The sequence below is a fragment of the Saccoglossus kowalevskii genome, chromosome 22 (assembly GCF_978046115.1).
Source record: "Saccoglossus kowalevskii chromosome 22, keSacKowa6.1, whole genome shotgun sequence".
Taxonomy (NCBI): Eukaryota; Metazoa; Hemichordata; class Enteropneusta; family Harrimaniidae; genus Saccoglossus; species Saccoglossus kowalevskii.
The window spans coordinates 26,993,247-27,018,673 of NC_140662.1; the positions used below are offsets into that span (position 1 = coordinate 26,993,247).

Here is a 25,427-nt window from a genome sequence, read left to right on the forward strand (position 1 = left end):
TTGCTTTAAGGAATTCAATGATTGCAAAAATCACAGCATATGACCAACCCGTGCTTACACTGAAGGATTAGAAAGCTCAAATACCGCGAGATCAGGCGCGAATTCAAGGTGCGTGATCGTTTACTTTCTAACAGTGAAAAGGGTAGGAAATGTTGAACTTTTAAAACGTGTTTAGGGTCTTTTGAAAACCCCTTTCACATACATGGGTTCCAGGTATTTCCACAAGTCGGACCCCCGGGATAGCTACTGGTTCATAGCTCTGATTGTTAGCGCAGTAAACACAAATGAAAAAACTTATAAAATGCGAAAATGGAGAAAATATTTACGTGTAATCAGTAATTAAGAACATTATTATTGGCACATATGGCATACATTTCGTTATGAAAAATCCTAATATACTTCTGAATGTTCTTATCAAAATCAGTTATTTGTATTTTGTTCGTTTCATATTTGTGTGTTCAATACTTAGAATTATTACATATGTACTATGACAGAACCCCACACCCTCCTCGTGCCTTTCTTTGCATATGGAGTCATGCGGTGTATCCTGCGGCCGTATTTTCACGAGCGAATCGAGATGCAGTGTATCCTACTGTACTTTTTAATTGATCGAATCAATTTACTATGACATTGTCAAATATATTTGTTATGGTAATACCATGCATCCGTAAACGTATTGTGATTATATACTTTGCATATACCTAAATGTTGTCAATAACTCAGTCGTAGAATCATCTAGCTGAAATGCTTTCTTTCCGTTGTGTTGTGTTTGATGCATGTATATTCATGCTGGTATTTGAATCACTACCATGTTCACTTGATCGCCGATTAGTAATTGTGACACAACGTTGGACATTCGTAAAATTTATCAATGTTCAATCAACACAAATACGGCAACATTTACAACCAATTCTTTTTAAATAGGTAGAGCTCATGGATTTGTACAAACCCACAATATTCATTCGTCAACCAACAAGATCTTAACCCACAAATCCGCTGAACAGCAGACATAATATATATGAGACAATGTGCTTTGAATTTGTCGGTTTTCCCCAAAACTTTGTGATGGTGTGATCAATGCAATTATATCAGCAATGAATACACCCGAACAACTTTCAACAGAAACCGTTACAGCTGCAAACAATATAATGGCAGAGGAAACACGTCAAAATCCTGATTGAATTGATATCTCATCTTGTATTTAAAACAAAAACATTGATACACCATATTTAAATTTAATAACAAATATATTAACGCTTCTCAAACCACATTTGTAAACAGACATGACTAGATCTACATAAACGTATTTGTAAACACTGTGATAAGTAAACTAAAATGGTAGCATCCATAGCCAGCACACTACTCGGTACCATGTATTGTGTTTTATTAACCCCAAATGACTACAATTCACTGAAAGGAAAAATGCACAGTTAATAGTTCAAACTAATCATAACACTTGAGCTTGGCCATGACAAAAACTTTAGTAGAATTTAAAAACATTTAATCATCAACGTAAAAATGGCATTTTCAACACTACTTGGAACAATTGTTGCCATGGCGACGTTACGTACGCACATTCGGTTCATATGCCGAATCAACAACTTGCATGTTTAGGGTAGATACAAATATTACAGGAATTTGCTAAATTAACTAAACTAATTGTATTTACTAGAGACGACTTTGTAAGGCTTTTGCCAACGACTGCAGCAATTGGCTGAGCGCACGCATGTTTACTCTGCTACGTCTTAGAGATTTTTAAGAATTAGAGTTTGTAACACTTTGTAAGAGAAAAAACAAGAGAAGTGGATAGCGAGGGGTTACCTCAGATGACCGTTTTGATGAATAAAACTGTAATGAACTAATGTTCCTTTGGGTCGAATCTGGCGTCTCTACTTGTGTTATCAGCTAGATCAGTCAACACAATGACTATAAGAGAGAAAATGCAAAATTACATGCAGTACGTTCAATTCTAGAATCACAAAAAAACATTACAATTATTCAAGCAACCAAAACCAGGAACTTAAATTAATTGCTATACAAAACCCCAAACACTAATGAAACAGAATCTATGTACATACTGCAATAGGCCATTCCAGTTTATATCTGCACCCCCCCCTGTTGATGAGCTTGTGTGTTTATTTCATACAGGGTATAATTTCTATGGGTGTACAAGTCATACAAGTTTTATTTCCAAATCACCATTCACCATACAGTAATAGAAATCCAAAACTATGGTTCCTAGTTATGGTGTTGATGAGTTCCTTTGTGCCACCATACAGAGTAGGATTTCCAAATATAACTCTCATCATATGCTAAATTCCCAAGTTCAAAATTTTATATTTGATAATGGAAATCCAAACTAGTCCTGATTCACGGTGTTGATGAGCTCATTTGTGCCACCATCCTTATCTAATTTCAGTAATAACTATTTCATACTGGCCCGATTTGTTTACCATATACAGTCAGAATTCCAAGTTTTTTAGCTCCGCTGTCGACTTTGTCGAGCGGAGCTTATCATACGAGTGATTGTCCGTCGTCGTCGTCATCCGTTGTCGTCGTCCGTCGTCGTCTGTGTCATTGTTTTACTTTTTCGACTTCTTCTTGAAAACTACAAGCCTGAATGCTTTGATACTTCGTGTATATGTACCTTGGGTAGACCTCTCTCAGATTTGTTCATTTCATGATGATATCTTCAATTCTCTAATTTTGGTGAATATTTTTGTCATTTTTGGTAAAAAGTGATATTTTCGACTTCTTGTTAAAAACCGCAAGTCCAATTGCTTTGATACTATACAGATTGGTACTACATGTGGACTTCTCTCAGGTTTGTTCATTTCGTGATGATATCTTCAATTCTCTAATTTTGGTAAATATTTTTGTCATTTTTGGTAAAAAATGATATTTTTGACTTCTTGTTAAAAACCGCAAGTCCAATTGCTTTGATATTACATATATAGGTACTACATGTGTACCTCTCTCAGATTTGTTCATTTTGTGACGATGTCTTCAATTCTAATTTTGGTGAATATTTTTGTAATTTTTGGTAAAAAGTGATATTTTCGACTTCTTGTTAAAAACCAATAGTTCAATTGCTTTGATATTACGTATATAGATACTACATGTAGACTTTTCTCAGATTTGTTCATTTCATGATGATATCTTCAATTCTCTAATTTTGGTGAATATTTTTGTCATTTTTGGTAAAAAATGATTTTTTCGACTTCTTGTTAAAAACTGTAAGTCCGATTGCTTTGATACTATACATATTGTTCATTTTCTAATGATGTCTTCAGTTCTTTAATTGAAATGTGCATTGCTAACAGCGGAGCTATCTCAGCTGATAGGCTGCTTGTTTAGTCATACTGTTGGAAATCCAACCTCATCAACCGGTATGTGGCGAGATAAACTAGGCCATATTTTATTTAGTAGCCGTAACTGCCTGGATTTCCAGGAATTTTTTTTCCATACTCGTCTGGATTTCAAGATTCTGTTTCTCCATATACAGTTGAAATTCCGGGATATTTTCCCCATCATACAGTGCTGGAAATCCGACCACATCAACAGGGGGGTGTAGATATAAACTGGAATGGCATAATGATTGGAAAGTATGTATAGTAAATTATACACTGAATATGAACTCAACCTCTGAACAAAATTTCCATAAAAGGTAATCATCATATAATGTATAGATTTAAAACAAAAATGTAATCCTGAATATTTCCAGATTATTTTCTGTGAATGGACCGCCCTCATTTTGAGTCTCATATCTCAAGTCAGTTTCCAACAAGGCAGGGAAGCTCGAACGTAAATGGTCGGCAAACGTTGTGTAGTTTTTATTTGTTAACCTACCTGTTAGAACTTTAGAGGTAGGTGTATAGTGACATTCAGGATGTTGAAACACAAATGTTTTATTGGTGTCATGTTGAACATCTTGCTGAATTAGTTTACTTGACACACAAAAACTCTTCCGACATTTTTGACAATGAAAAGGAGTATTACTCGTATGTCTCAAAATTGTGTCCCACTTTAGATAACTTGTTTGACTGAAACTCTGCTTACACAGTTGGCACTGATGTTTATTGTCTGCATGTGTTGTCATATGTTGTTGTAAATACCTTGACTGACTGAAACTCATCTCACAATGTTGGCATCCTAAAGGTTTATCTCCTGTACTTGCATGTGTTTGCATATGTTGTTTTAATGGAACTGAGTGACTAAAACTCTTCTTGCATTCTTGGCAATGAAATAGTTTGCCCTCTGCATGTACTCGCATATGCTGTTTTAAACCCCTTGGTCGACTAAAACTTTCTTCACAATGTTTGCAAAAAAAGGGTTTAGCAACTGTATGTATTCGCATATGCTGTTTTAAACCCCATGGTTGACTGAAACTTTTCTCACAATGTTGGCAAGGAAAAGGTTTAGCACCAGTGTGTAATCGCATGTCCTGTTTTAAAGCACTTGCTTGAATGAAAATTTTCTCACAATGTTGGCAAGGAAAATGTTTAGCACCAGTGTGTAATCGCATGTCCTGTTTTAAAGCACTTGGTTGACTGAAACTCTTCGCACATATTTGGCTTACTATCTGCATGTGTTCCAACATCCGCTTTACTGAACTGAAATCTGCACTCATTGTTCCTCTAAATGCTTTCATCCACAATATCATTAATACTGCTTTGTCGCATGTTATATCTGGATACTCTGGCAATATATAATAATACTTGTCTTATACATGTAGTTTGAATAAAAATCTGAAAAAAAGAAGGAAAACTCCAATGTCAGAAAAAACAAGTCATTGTCAATGACACGTCCCCGTTCCGTTCATATTTGAGTGACATATACATTCAAAGCAGATCATGACCGAAATGCACCTGCATATGTACAACACATTGTGCTAAATCTGAACAAAATCCATCCATGCATGACTGAGATCCGGTTCTGGAATTGTGAAAATACGTGATTTTGATGCATTTTCGGCCTTAAAATGGCCATCATTCCGCTATTGTTAAGCAGATCATGAAACAAATACACATATCTATTTGTGACATGATGTACCATGTGTGTGTGAAGTTTGAACTTGATCAATCCAGACATGTCTTGGATACGGATCCAGAACTGAATTCTTTAACAAAATGGCCGCCAGTTGGCCATTTCGAACTTGATCCGAAAAAAAAAAAAAGACGTGCATCAAGGTCCTATTATGTTTAATGTATGTACCAAATTTGAACAAAATCCATCCATGCATAACTGAGATACGGGTCCGGAATGGTGAAAATGTGCGATTTCAATGCATTTTCGGCCTTAAAGCGGCCCCCATTTGGCTATCGTTAATGAGATCATGAAACAAATGCACATACATATTTGTGACATGATGTACCTTGTGTGTGTGAAGTTTGCACTTGATCAATCCAGACATGTCTTGGATACGGATCCAGAACTGAATTCTTTAAAACAAAATGGCCGCCAGTCGGCCATTTCGAACTTGATCCGAAAAAAAAAATGACGTGCATCAAGGTCCTATTATGTTTAGTGTATGTACCAAATTTGAATGAAATCCGTCCATGCATAACTGAGATCCGGGTCCGGAATGGTGAAAATGTGCGATTTCAATGCATTTTCGGCCTTAAAGCGGCCGCCATTTGGCTATCGTTAATGAGATCATGAAACAAATGCACATACATATTTGTGACATGATGTACCTTGTGTGTGTGAAGTTTGAACTCGATCAATCCAAGCATGTCTCAGATACGGATCCAGAACTGAATTCTTTAAAACAAAATGGCCGCCAGTCGGCCATTTCGAACCCGATCCCCAAAAAAAAATGACGTGCATCAAGGTCCTATTATGTTTAATTTATGTACCAAATTTGAACAAAATCCGTCCATGCATAACTGAGATCCGGGTCCGGAATGGTGAAAATGTGCGATTTTGATGCATTTTCGGCCTTAAAATGGCCGCTATTCGGCTATCGTTAATCGGATCATGAAAAAAATGCATGTGCATATGTCCCATGCATGTTCGAGATATAGGTGATCACGGACGCACGGACAGACGCACACAGGGCAAAACATAAGTCCCCGTTTTCGGACTGCGTCCGAACGGGGACTAACAAAATGTTTCAAAATGGATATTTTTTGTAACCTTGCATGCAACTAAATACGGTACATTACTGTTAACTACAAGCAAATTTGTGGGTTATATACACATGTAACTATATTCATGTAACATGTTCCCATTGCCATGTTCCCCTCACTTTTACACCAGTTCATTCACATTGCAATCTCACACAGTTTACCTCTCTCCCATGTGATGCCTCACTAGTCTGGTCATACTACACATATGTTGTCCCAAAGTCTCATTTTGTATGTATTTGCGTGTAGACTCATAGGGGATGTCAAATTAACCTCACAGAACAAATGTTGATATGCCATCATAGTTTGTTCATGTTGGATTTGGCTGTCTAGAACACCGTGACAGAAGGTAACGACAACATTTTCATATATGTGATATTTTATCAAGATACAAAAAAGAATTTTTGTTTTTGGACAACATTCAAAAAAAAAGGTTCAGAATTTTTCTAGGAATTTATAGTGGGACCTTTTTCATATCTCATACATTCTCAAAAATTAAAGAGAACTTAAAATAGGTTTCTTGTTCTATCTTAAGCTATAAGAAAATGATGAACGTGGGTTACTGTGGTCTGGAAAACATTTTCATCCTATTTTTTTGAACAAAGTAACATAATTTGAGCTCAAAGACCTTCCACATTTTAGCAAATAACGGCCATAAACATAATTTTTCGCTATTTTGTTTGACCTAAAAACATACTTAAAATGCACTGATCCAAAAAACGAATTGACGTGCATGTGTAAATTGTAATGATACACCTCTGTAGCTAGTTTTAATGAAATCAGCTGAGAATGAGTTCTAAAAATCTGGTGTATACGAACACATTCGGGTCAATCCAATATTCCCAGTTTAGTGCGAAATGTAAAATAATGTTAACAATAGTATTATAAAGTGTGACAGTTAAATTGTTCTTCAATAGTCAGCTATGTACTCAGATACGAGTTTGCCTTAAGGTAAGTCGACAAAGCTACTTCATACTGAAACTTGGTGTTTTTCAAATAAAATCTTGCATTATTGATTTGAACTTGTCGCTATTTAATCTTATGTGAAGAATTACATGTTTGGTTGATGGGGTGGTTGGAGTGGTAGGTTTCTAGACTGTATATTTATTTGATGTTGTATTTCAAGACACATTATAACCATATAGTCTAATCTGACTTAGTGGTTTACGTTGTACCCATTTGGAAATTGGGGGAGGGGGTTATCTTATTCCCTTTTGTAGTTAATTTCTTGGATCTTAAGGCATGACAACTATTTTATTTCACCCCACTATCCCATAATACAGATCTATTTTATATGCACATTTTGTGCAATTTTGTTCTCCGATCTCAAAATCCTACAAAGGCCTATCCTGTTATAATATAATATTAAAATAAGACCATTTTAATTTAAGGGTGTGGATTTTTCAGTGCCGTGTTTCTATTTCTAGTCAAGAAGACTGGAGATTGAAACATGAAGACGCGACAGAACCCACATCACCAGTTATATTTAAAGGTGTAGTCTTCAATGAAATGAAAGGTGCTTTGGTAAGATTTAAAAATTCATAATTTTGGGTAAATTTTCTATTTTGCCAGGTAGGCTTATTTTCGTATTAAAAAGATGGCTTTAATAAAAAAACAAGTATTTATAAAGTGAATATTTATTTATTATCAAAAAACACGAGCATTTAACTTTTCACGAACATGAGAATATTCCGAATAATTGTAATGATTTAGTTGACGATAATTACACACTTTTTTTAAATATTCATTTCAACGAGGGTCATTATTTTTGTGAAACGTTCAAAACAAATAATTTATTAAACGTTGTATACATGAAATAGTGGAGTGTCTGATAACATCAATGAATAACACATTATTTGGTAAATGTTTGACTTTGCCTCAATGCTGACAAGTTAATAAGTAAACCCATGTCACGGGGTCAGCTGTTTTGACCAACTGTGAGGTAGGCATGTCGCGCCAACAACATTTACTAAAATGTCTAGGAAAGTGTCTGGGGATGTTGCAAAGTTCAACATTGCCCACCAGGTGTGGGAGTTACCCTCCCCATTGTGAGCCACTTGTAAAATTTATAAACAAATTTATTTATTTATTTATTTATTAACACACAACATCCCCCCCCCGGAGGGGATGAAAAGGGTTACAAATCAAATATTAGTAAAAGAAAAATAACTACATAAAAAGTAAGGGAACAAAAAAGCATAAAAAAAAAAAGAAAGATAAATTTGCTTAGTTTATGTAGGTGCTGCTGTCTTGTATTAAAACAGTCTTTTAAATATTGCGCTAAAGGAATTGACATTTTCTCGTTACTTAGTAATGATATGAATTTATTTTCATTACTAAATTTGTCAAAAATTTGGTAAACGTTTATTAGCTACAATGTAAAGTTTTGATCTTATTTCATTGTAATGAGGACAATTTATGACAAAATGTTGTTCATCTTCAACATGGTCATTGTCGCACATATTGCAGACTCTGTCTTTAAAATCCAAACCTATATGCCGGCCTGTTTCAATTTTCAGACAGTGGTTGCCAAGTCTAAATTTTGTTAAGGATTTGCGAAGTTCATTGTTTTTCATAATTGTTAAGTAGTTTTCTTGTTCAATTTTGGTTTTAAAAAGTTTGTAGGTTCTTAGTTTATTTTTAGAATTTGATTTTTTCATTTTTCCACTCAGTTGTAAACTCTTCTTTTAATTTCTCATCAATTGTTTTTAGTTTTGATAATGAGATAATATTTGTTTCATTTAAAAGATAAGAATGGTTTATATTTTTTAATATCAAATCAAGTCTTTTAAACCATTTACTTTTAATAATTTTATTGACATAGTATGCTTCTTGAAGTAGAGTATTTGTGGAATTTGCAATACGATTGGCATATTTTATCATTTGTTTCTTAATAAAAGAGTCAAGAGGTAATTTTCCCAATTCACTATATATTGCCATGATTGGTGTATTTTTTGAGATACCAAGAATGTACCGATAGTATGTAAGCTGGACATCCTCTACAATTGATTTTGTAGAACTTTCTTCTCCCAAAATGTGGGGGGGGGGGGGCAAGGGTTATTTTCGTTCAACGTAATTGCAATATTTTTTTGTTCGTACAACGTAAATAGAAAAAATAAATTCCGTAATTCTGTAATCACAGGCTAGACGTACAACGTAATCAATCAAATATCTTTTTCGTACACTGTAAAAATGTGTCATTTTTCTCGTACGTACAAAAATTCACATCCAAATAAAAAAATCGTAAAGAATAATCCAGGGAAATTACATTTTAGAAACTGTAAAACGACTAGATGACACAATTCACTACAAAATTGTATGTCAAGACGTAAAAGGCCCTCTAGCCGAATGAAGAGCATTACGAGGGTAATATGCGCATGCGTCTCTTCACACGGCGCAGCAATGGCGGAGAATTTGAGTCGGAGAGCTCTTCGGACCATTCAATGTTCCATTTGTTAACACTGTAAACTGTAAAAACGTCTTTTTTTTTCTTCGTAAATTGTGAAAAGCCCTTTTTATTTCCCGTAAAACTGTACCAGCTACCCCCCTTGCCTCCCCTCAAATGTCACTCCCATACACAATAACTGGTCTGATAAGTTTATCAAATAGTGACAGTAGTATGGACACGTCCAGATTACCAGATCCAATTTTGGTCTTTAATGAGAATAAAGCTTTTATTCCTTTTTTTTTTAGGTTTTTCATGGCATCTTTAAATTTACCATTTGGGCTCATAGTCAAGCCAAGATAATTGAAATCTTTAACTATATTGATTTCTTTTCCTTCATAAAAGAATATTTCCTTGTTAAGGAGTCTGTTACACTTATTGAATATCATTATTTTCGTTTTATCTGTGTTGACAGACAACTGCCATTTTGATGTGTAGGCTGACAATTTATCCAAACAGTTTTGTAATCCCTTTTTGGATTTTGAAAGAATCACAATATCATCTGCATAAAGAAGGCAATTAATGGGTGTGTTGTGTAGCAGTGTAGGGTCACAATGATCATTATCAAAAATATCAGGCAGGTCATTAATAAATAAATTAAACAGACTTGGGCTAAGGACAACACTAAAAAACTAGCGAGGTCGTATAAGTACGAGAACAGTAAGAATCGTGTTTTGTTGCAATATTTTGCCATACCTTAGACTGTAATCACAGTTGTACTTGTCTTAAAATGTTTCTGTTCGACAAAAGGTGCGTGCCAACAAACAAACAAAGAGTTGTAAAACTACAAGCTGTACTTCAACAACGCACACCCGTTCAGTTCCGGTGCCACGCTCTTCAAGAGGACACATCAAATTCACTGACCTAGGGAGTTTGCCGTTACAATGATATGACCACTGGCTGCATTGACGCTGCAGGTCGGCGTCTTCTACACCGATGGAACAGCGCTTCCTGCGACGACACAACGCCACTGGTTGCGCGTTTTCATAAGAATATTGAAGATGTAGTAATATATGGCAAAAAAATAAAGGAAGACATCAGGAGAGATGAATAGAGCAGTGTAAGTCATAACGAAATATTTATTTCATTCAAACAAATCCCGGAAACAAATATTCAGACTGCAATCTGAACACGTTCAAAACCTGGAGAAGGTATTGTAAGTTTACAAAAACAATAAGATTCAAAAGTATAAACTTCTGTGGTTGTTTTGACAGAAGTACCGCCTAGTACACAATAACTTTAAAACTGCGTGTCGTAAAAAGGCATAAATATGCAGCCACGTCAACTGTAAGTCGCGAGAATTTCGACAGTTCTTCAAACTATAGGCTTACAGGGCAATGTTCACGATACGAGAAGTGATGAATTACAGCTTACCAGATTTCCGTCAATAGCACCAAACGTGGACACCTCAGATCCTGTCTTGGTTTGTTTATTTTGGCACTGCTCACGTTCATTTAACTCAACTCTACTCCTAAATTACAGCAACTCGCTCACAAAACACGCTCGTAAAAACACACGGCATGGTCACAAGACAGTCCCCTACGTGGTTCCAATGGCTTCTAGTTTAAACAAACGATTAACAGCTCTGAACTCTAGGTGGCGTTCACAATAAATCTTCAAAAACAGTAAAATCTAAATTGGCGACTGTACACCAGCCCCAAATTACCCATAACAAAATGGCGATTTCTAAATTAAGCAAATTCTGTCGCTAAGAAGGTTTTTAATAAGATTTGAAAGTACAAATACATGTACCCCGATGTACCATGCTGCAAGGTAAATATAGCATGGCAGTCATCAACCTTACGAAGTTGGTCCAACAGGACTCCATCTTCATCTAACTTCACAGATCACAGTGGGTTTCATGGGCCCAACTGTATATCTGTAAGTACACTATATTTTAATAGCAAACTGATACCAATACACTATTTCAATCATTACAACTCTGTTTCCAATAGTGTGCACAGCTAATCATATGGCTACTCCAGGACAGTGGATGTAGTCTTCAACACTACTATTATTATTACTCCCTTTTGGTCTGACATTATTTGGATGACTTTACCCAATGGCCATACATTTATTACAGTATTTACATCTTTCACCAACACCATGTCTCCAATTTTCACTTGATTTTCAACAGCTTTTGACATTCTTGAAGTGATAGTAAGTACTCCTTTGTCCAGCGTTTCCAAAATAGGTGTCGTAATTGTTTTCATCTATGTACTGCATATACCTCACTCTTCTCACTTAGACTAGGTGGCAGAGTTGATCCTTTCATATTTAGCAGTGTTAGGTGTTAACTTAGCTCGATTTCATCTACATGTCACACATTTGCTAAATATTGTTCTCGCTGCTAAGTTAGCATTGGGAATCCAATACCTCAGACAGCATATAAGATCTTCCATGTTGGCCTCTTTCTTAAGCACGATAACTGGATGACTTGATTCTTCAGCTCTAATGTCCTCAAACACTCAACAAACTCTTGTTGTTCAAGAAAGGATCTACTTTGTAAATGCAGCTACCTTTCAAACGACTATTACAATGAGTATGGTGTATTTACTTTCCTTTGTTGTTAATTTCTCTACGGAAAGCATTTTGCTGAACGAAACCAATGACTGCATTCTCTGCTTTCTGTAAGTATTAAACCGTTAATTCATGTTTCTCAGTACTTTTGTAGTAATCTAGTTTTCAAGAGCATTTCACCTGCTCTCAGTATCAATGCTACTGCACTTTTCAGTCGATACCAGCTTGAGTAATGCACAATTAATTTGTTTACTGGATCTACAGCATCAGATGTTGACACAGTGTGTACCACAGAATTTGTCTTTACTTCCAGATCATCTACATTCAATTTATCGACAAATACTGCTTTAGGCCATTCTTCTTGTCTACACCACAAATAGTCACAAACATAAGCCATACCCTATTCTCAAGAAAAGCACCAATCGATTGACCTCTGGAACACACCAGTTTTGATGTGTTTTCATGTATGCCCAGTTTCTTGGTTCAGAACCTCCCTTCTCGTATTACTGCTATTCTGTTAGCAACAAATGTTTGAAATGTTGCCACTTCATTATTTATATACCACAAAACTATCTGGTTGTCAGTCCAAAGGTAGGAATCATTGATTGGTATGTTCAATTTTTATTTCAGTACCTTAAAATGTGTAATGTGTTTTACCACTCTCGTCAACCATCCTAATGTATGATACAGCACCATAACCTGATTTGCTTGTTTCCGAAAAGTGATGTAACTGAGCAACCTTTATACTACCAAATCTAGGAACCATGAAAATTTCTTCCAACTTGGGGAGATCACGCAACCATTTTTCCCATAGTTTGAGCTGTTTCACTGTCCAGTTTGAGTGGCAGCAGTGCTGGAGCTGGCATGTCTAATGAAAATACTGAGCAAACCACTCCTAATGCCTCTTCTAATTACTGATTTCTCTTTAATTCTATTTTTAAATCAAAGATAGTCTAAGTCTGCGTTCCATTGTGCACCCAGTGCATGCTCCGTTGGCAAGCTATCTCTGTCCAAGTCTAAGTCCATTTTGTCAGTCTGAAACCACCTTTTTTACATGCATTCATCAGTCCTTCAGATAAAGCTTTCCCTTCTTCTATAGTTGAAACTTCTTTCAACATGTCATGTGGTATGGTGTTCTGAACACATTGGCCAGTAGTGTTATCTGCAGATTTCTTCAAAGTGTAGTTGGCAAAGCTGCATGATGATGTAGCACTAAATATATGTACTTACATGTGATACTCAACTGGAGCTGCTTAGATGTCACTATTTTCATACCACAAGAACCTTTGATAGTTCTAGTCTTCCTTGGATATGTTCACTTGAAAAAAACATGGCCTCCGTGTCGGACATCAATGTTGTGTTCTTGTCTGAACCATATTAGCACTCCCATCAGTGAGTTGGCCAAATCAGCATCGCCAGAAATGGGTGGAAAACATGTCCGACTTCCGCCCGTGGCCAGTGCTCCCCTGACAATAAACATCACAGGATGTGCCATAGAGAATGCATTGGATAAACATATATTAAAACAAAATTTAATTTTGAGTTTATATTTTTCCACTTTTGTGTGCTTTGTAATAGACAGGTAACATTCCAAGCTTTCGGTATGTTATAGATGTTTCCATTAAAACTCCACCATTAAATGCCCACCCTGTCGTAAAACCGGATGATAAATTCTCCACTATGTATTAGTGTGCCAAACTATATTTGTAAAAATAGAAAAATGCTGTAATGCAGGCGACTCTTCAACTCTTGTTCGCTTCGTTCTTGATAATTTCTGGTTCTGTAATCAATGAACATGGCGAAGCACCAGACACAGTTGTAGATGCAGTATTCACAGCCCAAATTAACGTTGAAAGTTTTTCATTTTTACACTCAGATGTACAATCCAGTTGTGAGCAAATATAACTGTTTTAATCCAATTAACAACAGGAAGTAACATGAATCAAGATTTATTTCAGATTATGTCTGTTATACCACCCCACTTTTCAAACACAAACCACTATCGCCATACTGCTTTTGGTGCTAAAGGTCAGACCACAAGATCAACATAATGTATGGCCGTTTTTCCGCTTTATAAAGGGGGGCGGTTCATCACGACGTCTGTCCGTAAGTTGTGTATTGTTCCACGACAGTCTCATCTTGTGTCTTGTAATGAGTCAGACAAACGTAATTTGCATACCAATCGCCTTCGACAACAATGATATTCACAAGATTAGCCTGTCCACAGATTGTTGTATTAAGTATATAACAGGTGCCTGTCTTCAATGCCATCTTAAGAGTGTACCAAAGGATATCTCGTCCTCTAACAACCACATTTATTACATGGCTTCATATGGAAACAAAAGATTATCGCACATTACTATTGTTTTCAACCCCAAGCTGTGAACTACTTAACATAATAATAGACTCATTAGGCTAAACAATAGACCTTTGAAGTCTATGACATCATCTGTGTCTTGTATTTTTGCATATAATTATAGTCACTGTAATGGGATAGACAAGAAATCCCTATTTGACCAGATTCTATTGTCTATTTCTGGCAATGATCCTTGCATCAACTCCTTATTTATGAAAGTCCCTCGCAATTCTGCAGCGAAATCAAATACAACTCTAATTTTCTAATTTTTTATCAGCCTTTCAATTCAGTTCTGACTTTGATATTATTTCAGCATAGCCTTTGTCAATAATGCCTTCAATAAAGTAGTATATTCATCATGATAAATTCATCATGATATTTATCATCATCTTTTCTTCAGCTAGTTCAGTCAATGTTCTACTCCGACTTTGTTATCTGGCATCCTAACACTATCATTACAGAATGATAACAAATCTTGGTAGTGACCATTGAAATACTGTTTTTCGTCATCTACAAGTTCCAGTCTCCTGTTGATTTTTCAGGTTTGTCACCAGTAATCCGCTCACTGAATTCATGATTGAAATAATTGACACACTGATGTTCAATCGTCAGTTCCATTTCTATTCTATTAACTTTGGAGTTTCATCTTGAGTTGGACTATTTCCTACAAGTGATCCATGAACAATCTAGCCTAACATAGTACACATAGTGAAGGGTCTGTTATCTTGACTATGTATCACATCCCATGGTTCAAATGCTTCAGGAACATTGTTTTCTATTAACAGACCTATCTCTGTCTCAATTTTAGGTAGCTGTACTCCCTTTAGATATCCATAGTCTTTTATGTTCGTTTGAGTCAGTATGTTGTTCTTTTGTACTGGAATTTCCTTCTGAGTATATACTGCAAGCAGTTTGGAGATGTGATTTTTTCCAAGTCAGTTACCTCAAGGCCTTTAGTATACAAGTTCACCTGCCCCTCACATTCAGCTGCAGCCGAATTTCTTCAGTACTAAATACTGTATCACTTCCATTGTCCAAGAATGCATACGTCTTAACACTCAATCCAGTAGCTCTGAATTTCATCCTAACTGGTATGACTGTCAGTGTAAGGCCAGCTTATTGCTATTGAGAGGGCACCCACAGAACTCACACTGGACAGGGGGTTCTTTCACTGCTAGAATGGGGTAGACAAGACAATAGTAAAGTTATTATAACGCACGAATAAAATACAATGAAAAATTCACTAAAATAGGGGATTACCTAGGGAAGTGTGTATTGGTGATAACTCACAGTGTCAGGATATATATTGGCTTCTGAAAAACAACAACGAAGAAATACAAGAGTCTTGCTTGCAGAGGAACGCTGTTATTCTGGAGGGCACCACTGAAAGCAGGAGATCGCAGAACAGTTCATACAAATCTCACAGAACGATGATTGAAGCCTGTATGACTTGTCTCACAATATCGCAGCAGCTATACACAGGTGTTATTGTGGATCCAACTAAATGGTTTTTTGGGTTCAATAACCTTACAATTCCATTGGTACGGCGATTAGTGGGAAGGAGTCCCCTGTAAAATGTTCAAACACGTGACATATAGATACATATACAGGGAAAACTAAGTCTGCATGTAGTTACAATTTAAAAAAATCAAAAAAAGTCTAGCCATTGTTTTGTTAATTTCTGGTTATTTTATAATCCATGGCGGATCCTAACAATCCTAACACACATCACCAAACATATTTCAAGTGTACCACGCGTAGTATGACTCTGTGAGAGGGAGTTCATCGACGAGAGATTCAAAACGGATATACGCTCACTTTGATGGACGTCTAGCTGTGGGTCCATAGCACTCTTTTTTCGGACTTTAGTCTTTGTGATGGTATTTTAGTCATTCCTCATACATTTGGTGTCATTACATTTGCTATTTTAAGACATTAGGATTTTTATCAACACAGAAGAGCTATGGTTCCTTACAAAGAATTTCGTAACACAAACTTGCGACGCCAAATTTATTTGGTTAAATGACGTCACTGTATTAAGACATTCTACGGAAAGTGGAAAAGCAATTACAACGCCAGGAAATGGTCGTCTGCTACTATTATTGAGGACGCATAAACGAAAGGAACACAATAGGCTATTTTCCGCTTCGGTCGAGATCTCGCGAGATCGCTAAATTTGCCTGGCAACCGGTTCTACAATTCTAGTAATCTTATAATAATAATAATAATAATAATAATAATAATTTCTTGGTGTGGACCACAGAGGTAGTTCATCCGAACTAATCTAGTCTGTGGCCCAATTCTAACCAATATACATTTCTATGCAGGCTATATATATATATATATGTATATATACATGCACACACATACATATATACACATACAAACAAAAAACAAAATCTCCAGAAATAAATAAGTAAAATAATAATAATAAAAAAAAAATTAGAGAAAAAAAGAAAGAAAAAAAAATGGAGCTGTTAATGCGCTACTCTGCACATCATATTATTAGTGGAACAATCGTGGGCAAGTACAAATAAAGTTTAGCTGCAAATAATATTTGTATCATACATATGATAAAGCTAGTATTTAAATATTAAAGTACGTTGTTCAGTATATGTTGTTTTAGGGAACTTTTGAAAGTTATTCTATTAGTAATTTGTTTGATTGGCGCAGGTAGAGAATTCCAATGTTTTACGGCTGTATATTTTAAAGTATGTTGGGAAAGTGAAAGATTCATCCTGGGGACATAGTAGTTATTACCTGACGCAAGTCGTGTTGGATATAAATGAGGTAGAGGGGAGAGATAGTCATTGATAGTATGGGCATAGCGGTTGCTTTTCAGATCATAAATGAACAGACATATCTTAAATTTACACAACTTGTGAATATCAAGTATGCCCAATTTTTTAAATAGAGGGGCAGTATGTGCATTGTAAACAGCAAATGAGATAAGCCGTACAACTTTCTTTTGCAAAAGAAGGACAGGCTCTAATAGTGTATGATAGGCGTTTCCCCATACTTCTAAACAATAACTAATATGCGGGAGAATCAGGGAATTGTATAACAAAAGTAAAACTGATTTGGGCACATAATGTCTGATCTGGGAGATAATACCAACTTTGGGGGCAATTATTTTTTTTACTTTTTCAATGTGAGGTTTCCAGTTGAGGTGCTGGTCAATGGACACGCCAAGATAATTGATTGAACAAACGCCCTCTATCTCAAACCCATTTATATCCAAGCTGCCCTCAATGCCCAGGTGTTTATGAGGCGTTTTAATAGTCATGCATTTGGTTTTTTCTACATTGACTGTAAGTTTGTTGGCACTGCACCATTCACAGACTCTTTGAAAATCGTTGTTAGTATGTGCAAGTTTGATTGTGTTACTTTTAATATACTGAAAGAGATTAGTATCGTCTGCAAATAGGCGAAAGTCAAAAGCATTAGTTGAGTTATTGATATCATTTATGTAAATTGGGAATAAAAGTGGGCCAAGAATCGATCCTTGTGGAACACCACACTTTATTGGTTTATATGTAGATGTAATATTGTTAATTTTCACTGATTGATAACGGACAGAAAGGTAGTTTTTAAACCAGAGTAGCGGGAGCCCTCTGATCCCATAATATTGTAATTTGTGGAACAGAATATTGTGATCTATAGTATCAAAGGCTTTTTTCAGGTCGATAAAAATTCCAAAAGTAATATAACCTTTGTCCAGTTTCTCGGCTATGTCTGAGATCAGGTCGGCTCGGGCAAGTGTTGCGCTCTGTTTTTTACGAAAACCAAATTGTGTTTTGATAAGTATACTTTTTTTCTCTATGAAATTAATCAGCTGTTTATTAACAATTGATTCAACAATTTTACTAAATGTAGGCAGGATAGATATGGGTCTGTAATTGTTGGTATCTGTAGTAGGTCCTTTTTTATAAATTGGGGTAATTTTAGCAGTTTTGAGAGAGTCTGGAAAAATGCCTTGGCTCAGTGAACAATTGATAATATGTGCGAGAGGATGAGAGATTAGGTGCGCGGCGTTTCTTGCTAGTTTTGGGTGAATGCTGTCATGTCCAACAGATTTTTTCGGGTCAAGGGAAATAATTTCTTTGAAAACGTCGATGTCGCTTACAGGATGAAAGAAGAAAGAGTTTAGAAAATTGCCAGTGAGGTAATCAATGAAATCACCAGAGCTAGTAATTTGAGCGGCAAGATTTGGACCGATATTAACAAAGTGGTCATTGAACTCATCTGCAATATCTGAACTAGTGGTCAGTATTTTGCCAGAATTGCCTGAAATTAATTTCTGTAGAACGGTTGAACGATTAGACTTATTAAGGACTTCGTTGACCACTTGCCATGTTTTGTTGCTATTGCCACGGGATGCTGAAAATTTGTTTGAATAATACCGTTTCTTGGCCAATTTTAGTAATTTAGTTAACAAGTTTCTGTAGGTTTTATATTTATTTAACAAACTGATATCAGTTGGTTTGTTTTTCAATTTGCCAAATAATTTATGTTTGGTTTTGACCGATTTAAGGAGACCTTGGGATAGCCAGGTTTTTCGAAGAGATTTAGATTTAACGTGAATGGTTTTAATTGGAAGATGTTTAGATGAAATACCGTAGTAAATATTATAAAATAATGTGTACGCGACATTAGGATCGGTACAATTATAAACTGACTGCCAAGATGCATCACTTAAGTCGGTCAAAAACCGGTCTTTATTATAGTAGGAAAAGTCGTATTTCTGAACATGATTATCTGTCTGAAACACGTGATTAAGACGTTCAATGACACCAAATATGGGGTAGTGGTCAGTAATATCGGTTTGAATAGTACCGCAATCGAAGAAATAATTTGTAATGTTAGTAAGGAGGTGATCGATGGTCGTGCTTGTGTTGTCAGTGACGCGTGTTGGGATGTTAATTACCTGGGTAAAATAAAAGTACTTGTTAATGTTAGATATTGGGAGGCAGATGGTGAATCTGAAGAGGTGTCAATGTTCACATCGCCAAGGATAATGCATTCATTACCACTAGCAGACAGCTGATCTAGACATGCTTCTAAACTGTTGAGGAATTCTGAATAGGGAGTATTGGGTTTTCTGTAATTAACACCTATGATAACTGTTTTGTTGTTAATGGTAGTTTCCACAAAGACCGATTCACAGTGCATAATATTAATGTTAATAGGGGTGAAAGACAAAGAGCTATGAATGTACAGTGCCACACCACCACCCCGTAAGTTATCTCTGTGATTGGTGATCAAGTTGTAAGCTGGAATATTATATAAATCGCAATTAGTTTCAGAATGCAGCCAGGTTTCACTGAGGCCAAAAAACATAAATGTTCTCTCCAATACATTAAGAAAAGTTGTTAGCTCATCAAAATGTTTAGACAGTGATCTAATATTCAGGTGAATAAAAGCACATGATTGTGAGGAAGAATTAAGACTGTTATTGAATTGGTTAACAGTATATGAATTACAATTGTACTTTAAAGGTGTTGAATCCATGGTTGTGGATAATGATAATAATGGATGCTAAAACTGAATACAGTTACATGATGCGGTGAATGTCACTAAGTTGTGTTATACTTATCACTGGTTCACCTTTGTCCTTCCTTACATATATTTTACCAGCGTTGGTTCATATGTAGCGATATTGAGCTGCTTTACGTCTTTGATTTGCGCTGTAGAATAGTTGTTTGTTCAATGAAGTCAGGTTTTCGTTGAGGTAAATTGGATTGCTGCCGGTATTAACAATATCATTTGTGGTTTTATTTTTCAGGTATTTTCTGGAACTGTATATTTTGTTACGCACAGTACGTCTTGTAAACTTCGCAATAATCGTTGAATGTCGTGTTTCTTCTAGTTGATTGTAGTCATGGCGAGTAGATCTGCTTGGTAGACGGTGTGAGATGTCGATGTCGCCGCGGGTGATCTCAACTCCAACGGACGACGCGACCTTAATTACTATGTCGTCGGTGTCTTCGTCTTCCATAACAGGGATTCCTTTAATTTCAATGTTATTGCGGCGTGTGTATTGCTGTAGATCGTTCAAATCCACTTGTCCTCAGTGTGTCCAATTTATAGGCATAAATGGCCCAGATTCAGGGAAACCACCCGAGTTTCCACATGGGCCAATCAGAATGTGGTCTTACCAGCAGCTGTCTCACCTAGATCATAAACATCCTTTGTTATGGAAATCACAAGTACACCAGGTAGATTTCAATTGTCCTTCCAAAGTTGTAAACACCCTTTGCCTTAACCAAACTGACTGTAGCTGATACATACTGCTCCTTTGTTTTGTTGTAGTGCACCATATAATGACTCTGTCCACAGACTAGATAGTTGGCATTTTTCAAACAACCATATCCCTTTGCTTCTTATCAGTTGTTTTTTTCGCTTTATATTCTTGGAACTAAAGTATTTACACTTTGGTAACTCATGAGTATTTTCTGAATAACATGGGCATTGCTGGTGTGATTCCGGATTTGCTGTGATGGAAATGTTTGTGTGTGTTTCTTGACACCAACAACAGATTTCTTGGCATATTTCAAACCATGCTCTTTTTTGGTGATGCATTATTCAAGTTCCCAAATAACTCATGATTCATTACCTCTCTTATCGACAAACTTCAACAAGTCTGGAAACTGAATTGGTTTATGTTGTGATATGTCATACGTTTTTGTATGCCACCTTTATCTCATTTTCTGTGGCAGTTTGTATATTAACATTTCCAAATTCTTGTGGTGGTTTAACTCCTTCAAATGCAATTCACCCTTCATGGCTTTGTCACACTTGGTCATAACATATGCAAACTCATTGAGACCGATTTTGACTTCATCTGGTCATTCCTCTGCTTGCTTGACGTAAGTTTAAGTTTCCATATACCTCCTCAAGAAGTTTCTTTGCTGTTTTATACAGGGGAACAGACTTGCCTAGCATTACAATTGCTATCTTCTGTTGCCATAGCCATGGATTACTTGCTCATTCATTTTTTTAAATATTTATTATTTCGAAATGTTCTCTCTCTCTTGTCTTATGTTTTAGTTCTTTGTACTACCTGTAATCTAAATAAATGAACATCCTTCTTCTTGGTACATACATTTCACTCAAAATATTATCTCTATCATTCATACTATCGTTCTATCCATGTTCAAACTGTTGGTACACTGCGTCTTGCTCGGCAAGTTTGACTTTAATGGCTAACATTTGCTTCTGTTTACGGATTTCGTCTGCTTCCATTTGCTGCATTTTCAACTTTTCCTGTTTTATCTGTATTTGCATCTCATACCTCTCAAGCACTTGCTTTTCCTGCATGGCGACCATACGCCTTCTTAGCTGCTTTTTCTAACATGGATGCAGCACTTCTACTGCTTGGTGTGACACATGGCTTGACCTTGATGACCTTCTAAGCCTGGTGCCAGTTTCTGGCACACTATCACCTAATTGAACATTATCTTCTGGTAGCATTGTGTCTTGTACTCCATTTTCAATTAAGCAAGCATCAATTTGATTTCTGAGCTCAACACCACAGTCATGCGTAGCATGGACCATTTACTGAAGTCTTGACGACCTTTGACTTCTGTCAGGAAATCCTGGTATTTGTTATCAGCTTCTTTAAATTTTTCATATGTGGACACACATTTTTAAAGTTTGTCTCTCACAACTGGACTGTTACTAAGATCACCAGTCAATATATTAATTTCTTTTATAAGAGCTGTCACCTTACCATTATAACTTTAAAGCTTGCTGTCCTGACAGAGGCACGTTTTGGATCACGTGGTTCATCATTCAATGCAGTCCGGCCCTTTGGGAGTACCACATTGTCTCTTTTATCTCTATCTGCCATATCCAATTATTTTACCTTTATTAATGAACAGCCGACCTTAACTATGCAGACTCACCACAAAATTGCATTTCCCATGAAACTTAGCACTGAGAAGTCAGTTTGGGTCAGTAACATCATTGGACTCATCTGAGGAGCATCTCGTCCTTTCACTTCTCTGGCCACTGAACCATTCAGCCCAGAGTTGGTTTGCGAATGTTCAGATTCCAGCTCATTTCAACTGTTTAGAAAGTGTTAACTCCCACAAGCCAAACTGAGTGGAATTTGTTAGATTTGACCAACTGACGGGATATGTAGATTGTTTCTATTGTTCTGGCCATGTGCTTCATGACCATGCAATCCTTTGTTCCTGACATGTGCTTTAACTAATCTTTTGTTCGCTTTCATTGAATAGCAACTCTAGTATTAGTGTGAAATGTATTTTTTTTATTTGAATTATCGTTAATTTTCTCAATATAAATTATTGTATTTTTATATCATTTAGGTTTTTAGTTCATGTAATTTACAGTGTCGCTCATCTGTGTAATCTTGGTAAATAAACTCAGTACTCAGTAGATAATCTAGAAAAGACATGTTGATAGTGATCAACGACCACTAAGAAAAAAAGTAAGAATGCAACAGAAGGTAGCTAGCACCTACGAGTTTTCCATCTATTTTTAAAAAGAAGACGCTAACTTACCGAGAACCAGGTGGGTTTCTTAGCAACGAAGTGTCATATCTCCATGGAAGCAGCAGGTCCCATTAAGATTACCAGTGCAACCTGCCGTTGTACAAGGAAAGATGGCGGGACTTTTGAAAACACAAGTTTGCAAACTTATATTTCAAAACACAACTGTACAATTTACTGAAAACACAACAACTGATGAATGACTAACTGTTTTCTAAATGTGTCCACAAACATAAATGACATGGAATTCTAATTTCAGACTACGTGCTCCACAGTGAGACGATTAACTTTCACACAATTATCTTATCTCCAAAGACGACATTCGTCATAGTCAAACTCTTTAAAAATGCCATGAGATGGTCGTATTAGCGAACTAATTACATATTCAAAACACATTATAACCCATATCTAAATATATCGCCGTGAAATTAAGCCATGTAATACACCCCTGAGCGGCATTTCTGATAGATTAGTTAGCTTACTATTCTTACGTGGTTCTTTTGACTCTCTACTTGTTAGTCTGAAAATGTTGCCTTGTGGTTGTATTGGCATCAATTTAGCAACTATCAGATGATACAGCGCATGCGAAGAAAATTGGCATACTAGTATTTAAATTAGTAGCGTGGTCATAGGTGGTGCACGCGCCAGTCTATATAATCCAACAATCTATGAATGAAACAAACACCTGATACAAGTCACTTGACATTATATAAACGGGTCTACAAATTATAAGGAATGGATCATTTAATTCTGGGGGTGGGCATGTACATTTTGCAAATAGGGCGGTGGTCGTCGCGCCACGCATGCACGAGATATGGAATTCATATGACTGTTGCACAGACCAACGAGTACAAACAGAGACGTTACTAAGATTGAACTATGTAATTTCCATGGTGATTGAAAGGCATTGAAGTGGGAGTCATCGGCGGTAATTATTGCACGCCCAGATCAAAACTCGTACTCGTGATTTCCATTATCATTCAGATGCGCATTGAATTGGGGGAAAATCAATCTTTATCAACAAAAATGTCACACATGCGCGGCGCGACGACCACCGCCCTTTAATTAAAATGACATTAACTGTTAATTGAACATTGAGTTACATTAAGGGCGTGATTTCGCAAAAGTGGGCGTGGATTCTAAAATATGTGCGTGACTCGAACAGTTCTCCTTAATTACTGGTGGGGCACATGCGCATGGAACTACAGATTTGCAAGATGGTTATACAATTTGCTACCTAATTAGCAAACTAGCTAACCGATTTGCAAAAACCTTGGCACGTACGCTTGGAATCAACGGTATGGGTGTGCGCGCGATTTGGACCATATCATCACATTTACACGCGTAAATAAACTTGAGAAATGCACAATGTGACGTATTAATGTACGCAACCAACGTAGTAATTCACAAAATATTTTTTTTATTTATTTTATTTTAAATTGTTGTTAAAATATAGATTTTCATAAACCTGTACTCCCTGTGGAAATGGAACAAGTCCACGATCCCAAAGCAGGTTGGTTGGCAGGAATTCAAAATATAAAACTGGGTCACTGGGTCTTTGCATCGCAGAAAACAAAGGGACAGTGCCATGTCATTGTTCTTGGGTGGACGAAGTCTGGTAGAAATCGCACAGCATCAAAATATTGTTTATTCTTACAAACAATCTAAAATAATTGTTAAAAGGAAGACATAACACATTTAAGTGCCTATCGAGCCAGTAGAATGTAATCCTCCCCTGACGTTATTTTGTTTGGTCGAAATCAGAGAATTAATTGTGTTCTTCAAGCCAGTTTTATGGACCGGTGTACAGAAATATATATTCCCTTCACTTTTACCGCTATGCGAATAGAGGGTGGCGTCGCAGCATTAGGGTTCGTCCTATACATCGACGCGACCGTGTTTACGGTCAGAAATAGCCCTACCTAACAGAACCACGGCTAAAACAAACGTAGCATGCCTCCCTTTTTTGATATACTTGCGTTAACTTGCTGAAGTGCGTTTATGTTTTGTGCTGTACAGAGTCTATAATGGGCATACCATGTATATCACAGGGCTGGAAGATGCAATTGCATATCAATATGAGCATTACCTTTGGACTTATTGCCAAGGTAATTAATAACTGTCGACTTAGATAAAATGTCTGTACACTTTGTCTTAATTTTGTTCGATAAATATCAACTTTGAAGAGATATTGTCGGCGAGCCCAGTGTGAAAAATGGGATGAACTCCTACAAAAAAATGACACACCCTATGTTGTTCAGATTAACTTCTCAGTTGTCAGTTGGCCGCGCCTCTGTATTTTCGTTGCTTGGGTGCTGTTAGTTGTTTTGCAATTTAAGTAGCAAATTTGATAGAGCATGTGCTCCACCAGTAAAATTGTAACAATAACGTAATGTCACAGCTACCTGGGTGAGGCAGCTTGATCGAATTTTGTAAATCATGTAATTTCAACTATCCAACTA

General features: G+C 36.4%; 1 protein-coding gene across 2 annotated transcripts; it reads right to left on the reverse strand.

Annotated features, from left to right (window-relative positions):
• Positions 1-1,177: 1,177 nt before the first annotated feature.
• LOC102804716 (uncharacterized) lies at positions 1,178-10,433 on the reverse strand. Of its 2 annotated transcripts, XM_006821801.3 has the most exons (3): positions 10,270-10,433; positions 3,850-4,748; positions 1,178-1,926 (listed from the first exon to the last, which is right to left on the reverse strand). In XM_006821801.3, the coding sequence occupies exons 2-3, from the start codon at positions 4,661-4,663 to the stop codon at positions 1,859-1,861; spliced, it is 882 nt and encodes a 293-aa protein (XP_006821864.3). In that variant the 5' UTR covers positions 4,664-4,748; positions 10,270-10,433; the 3' UTR covers positions 1,178-1,858. The 2 variants fall into 2 exon arrangements, with proteins under 2 accessions (XP_006821864.3, XP_085352031.1); XM_085495905.1 differs by lacking the exon at positions 1,178-1,926 and having other exon boundaries at positions 3,029-4,748.
• Positions 10,434-25,427: the final 14,994 nt, after the last annotated feature.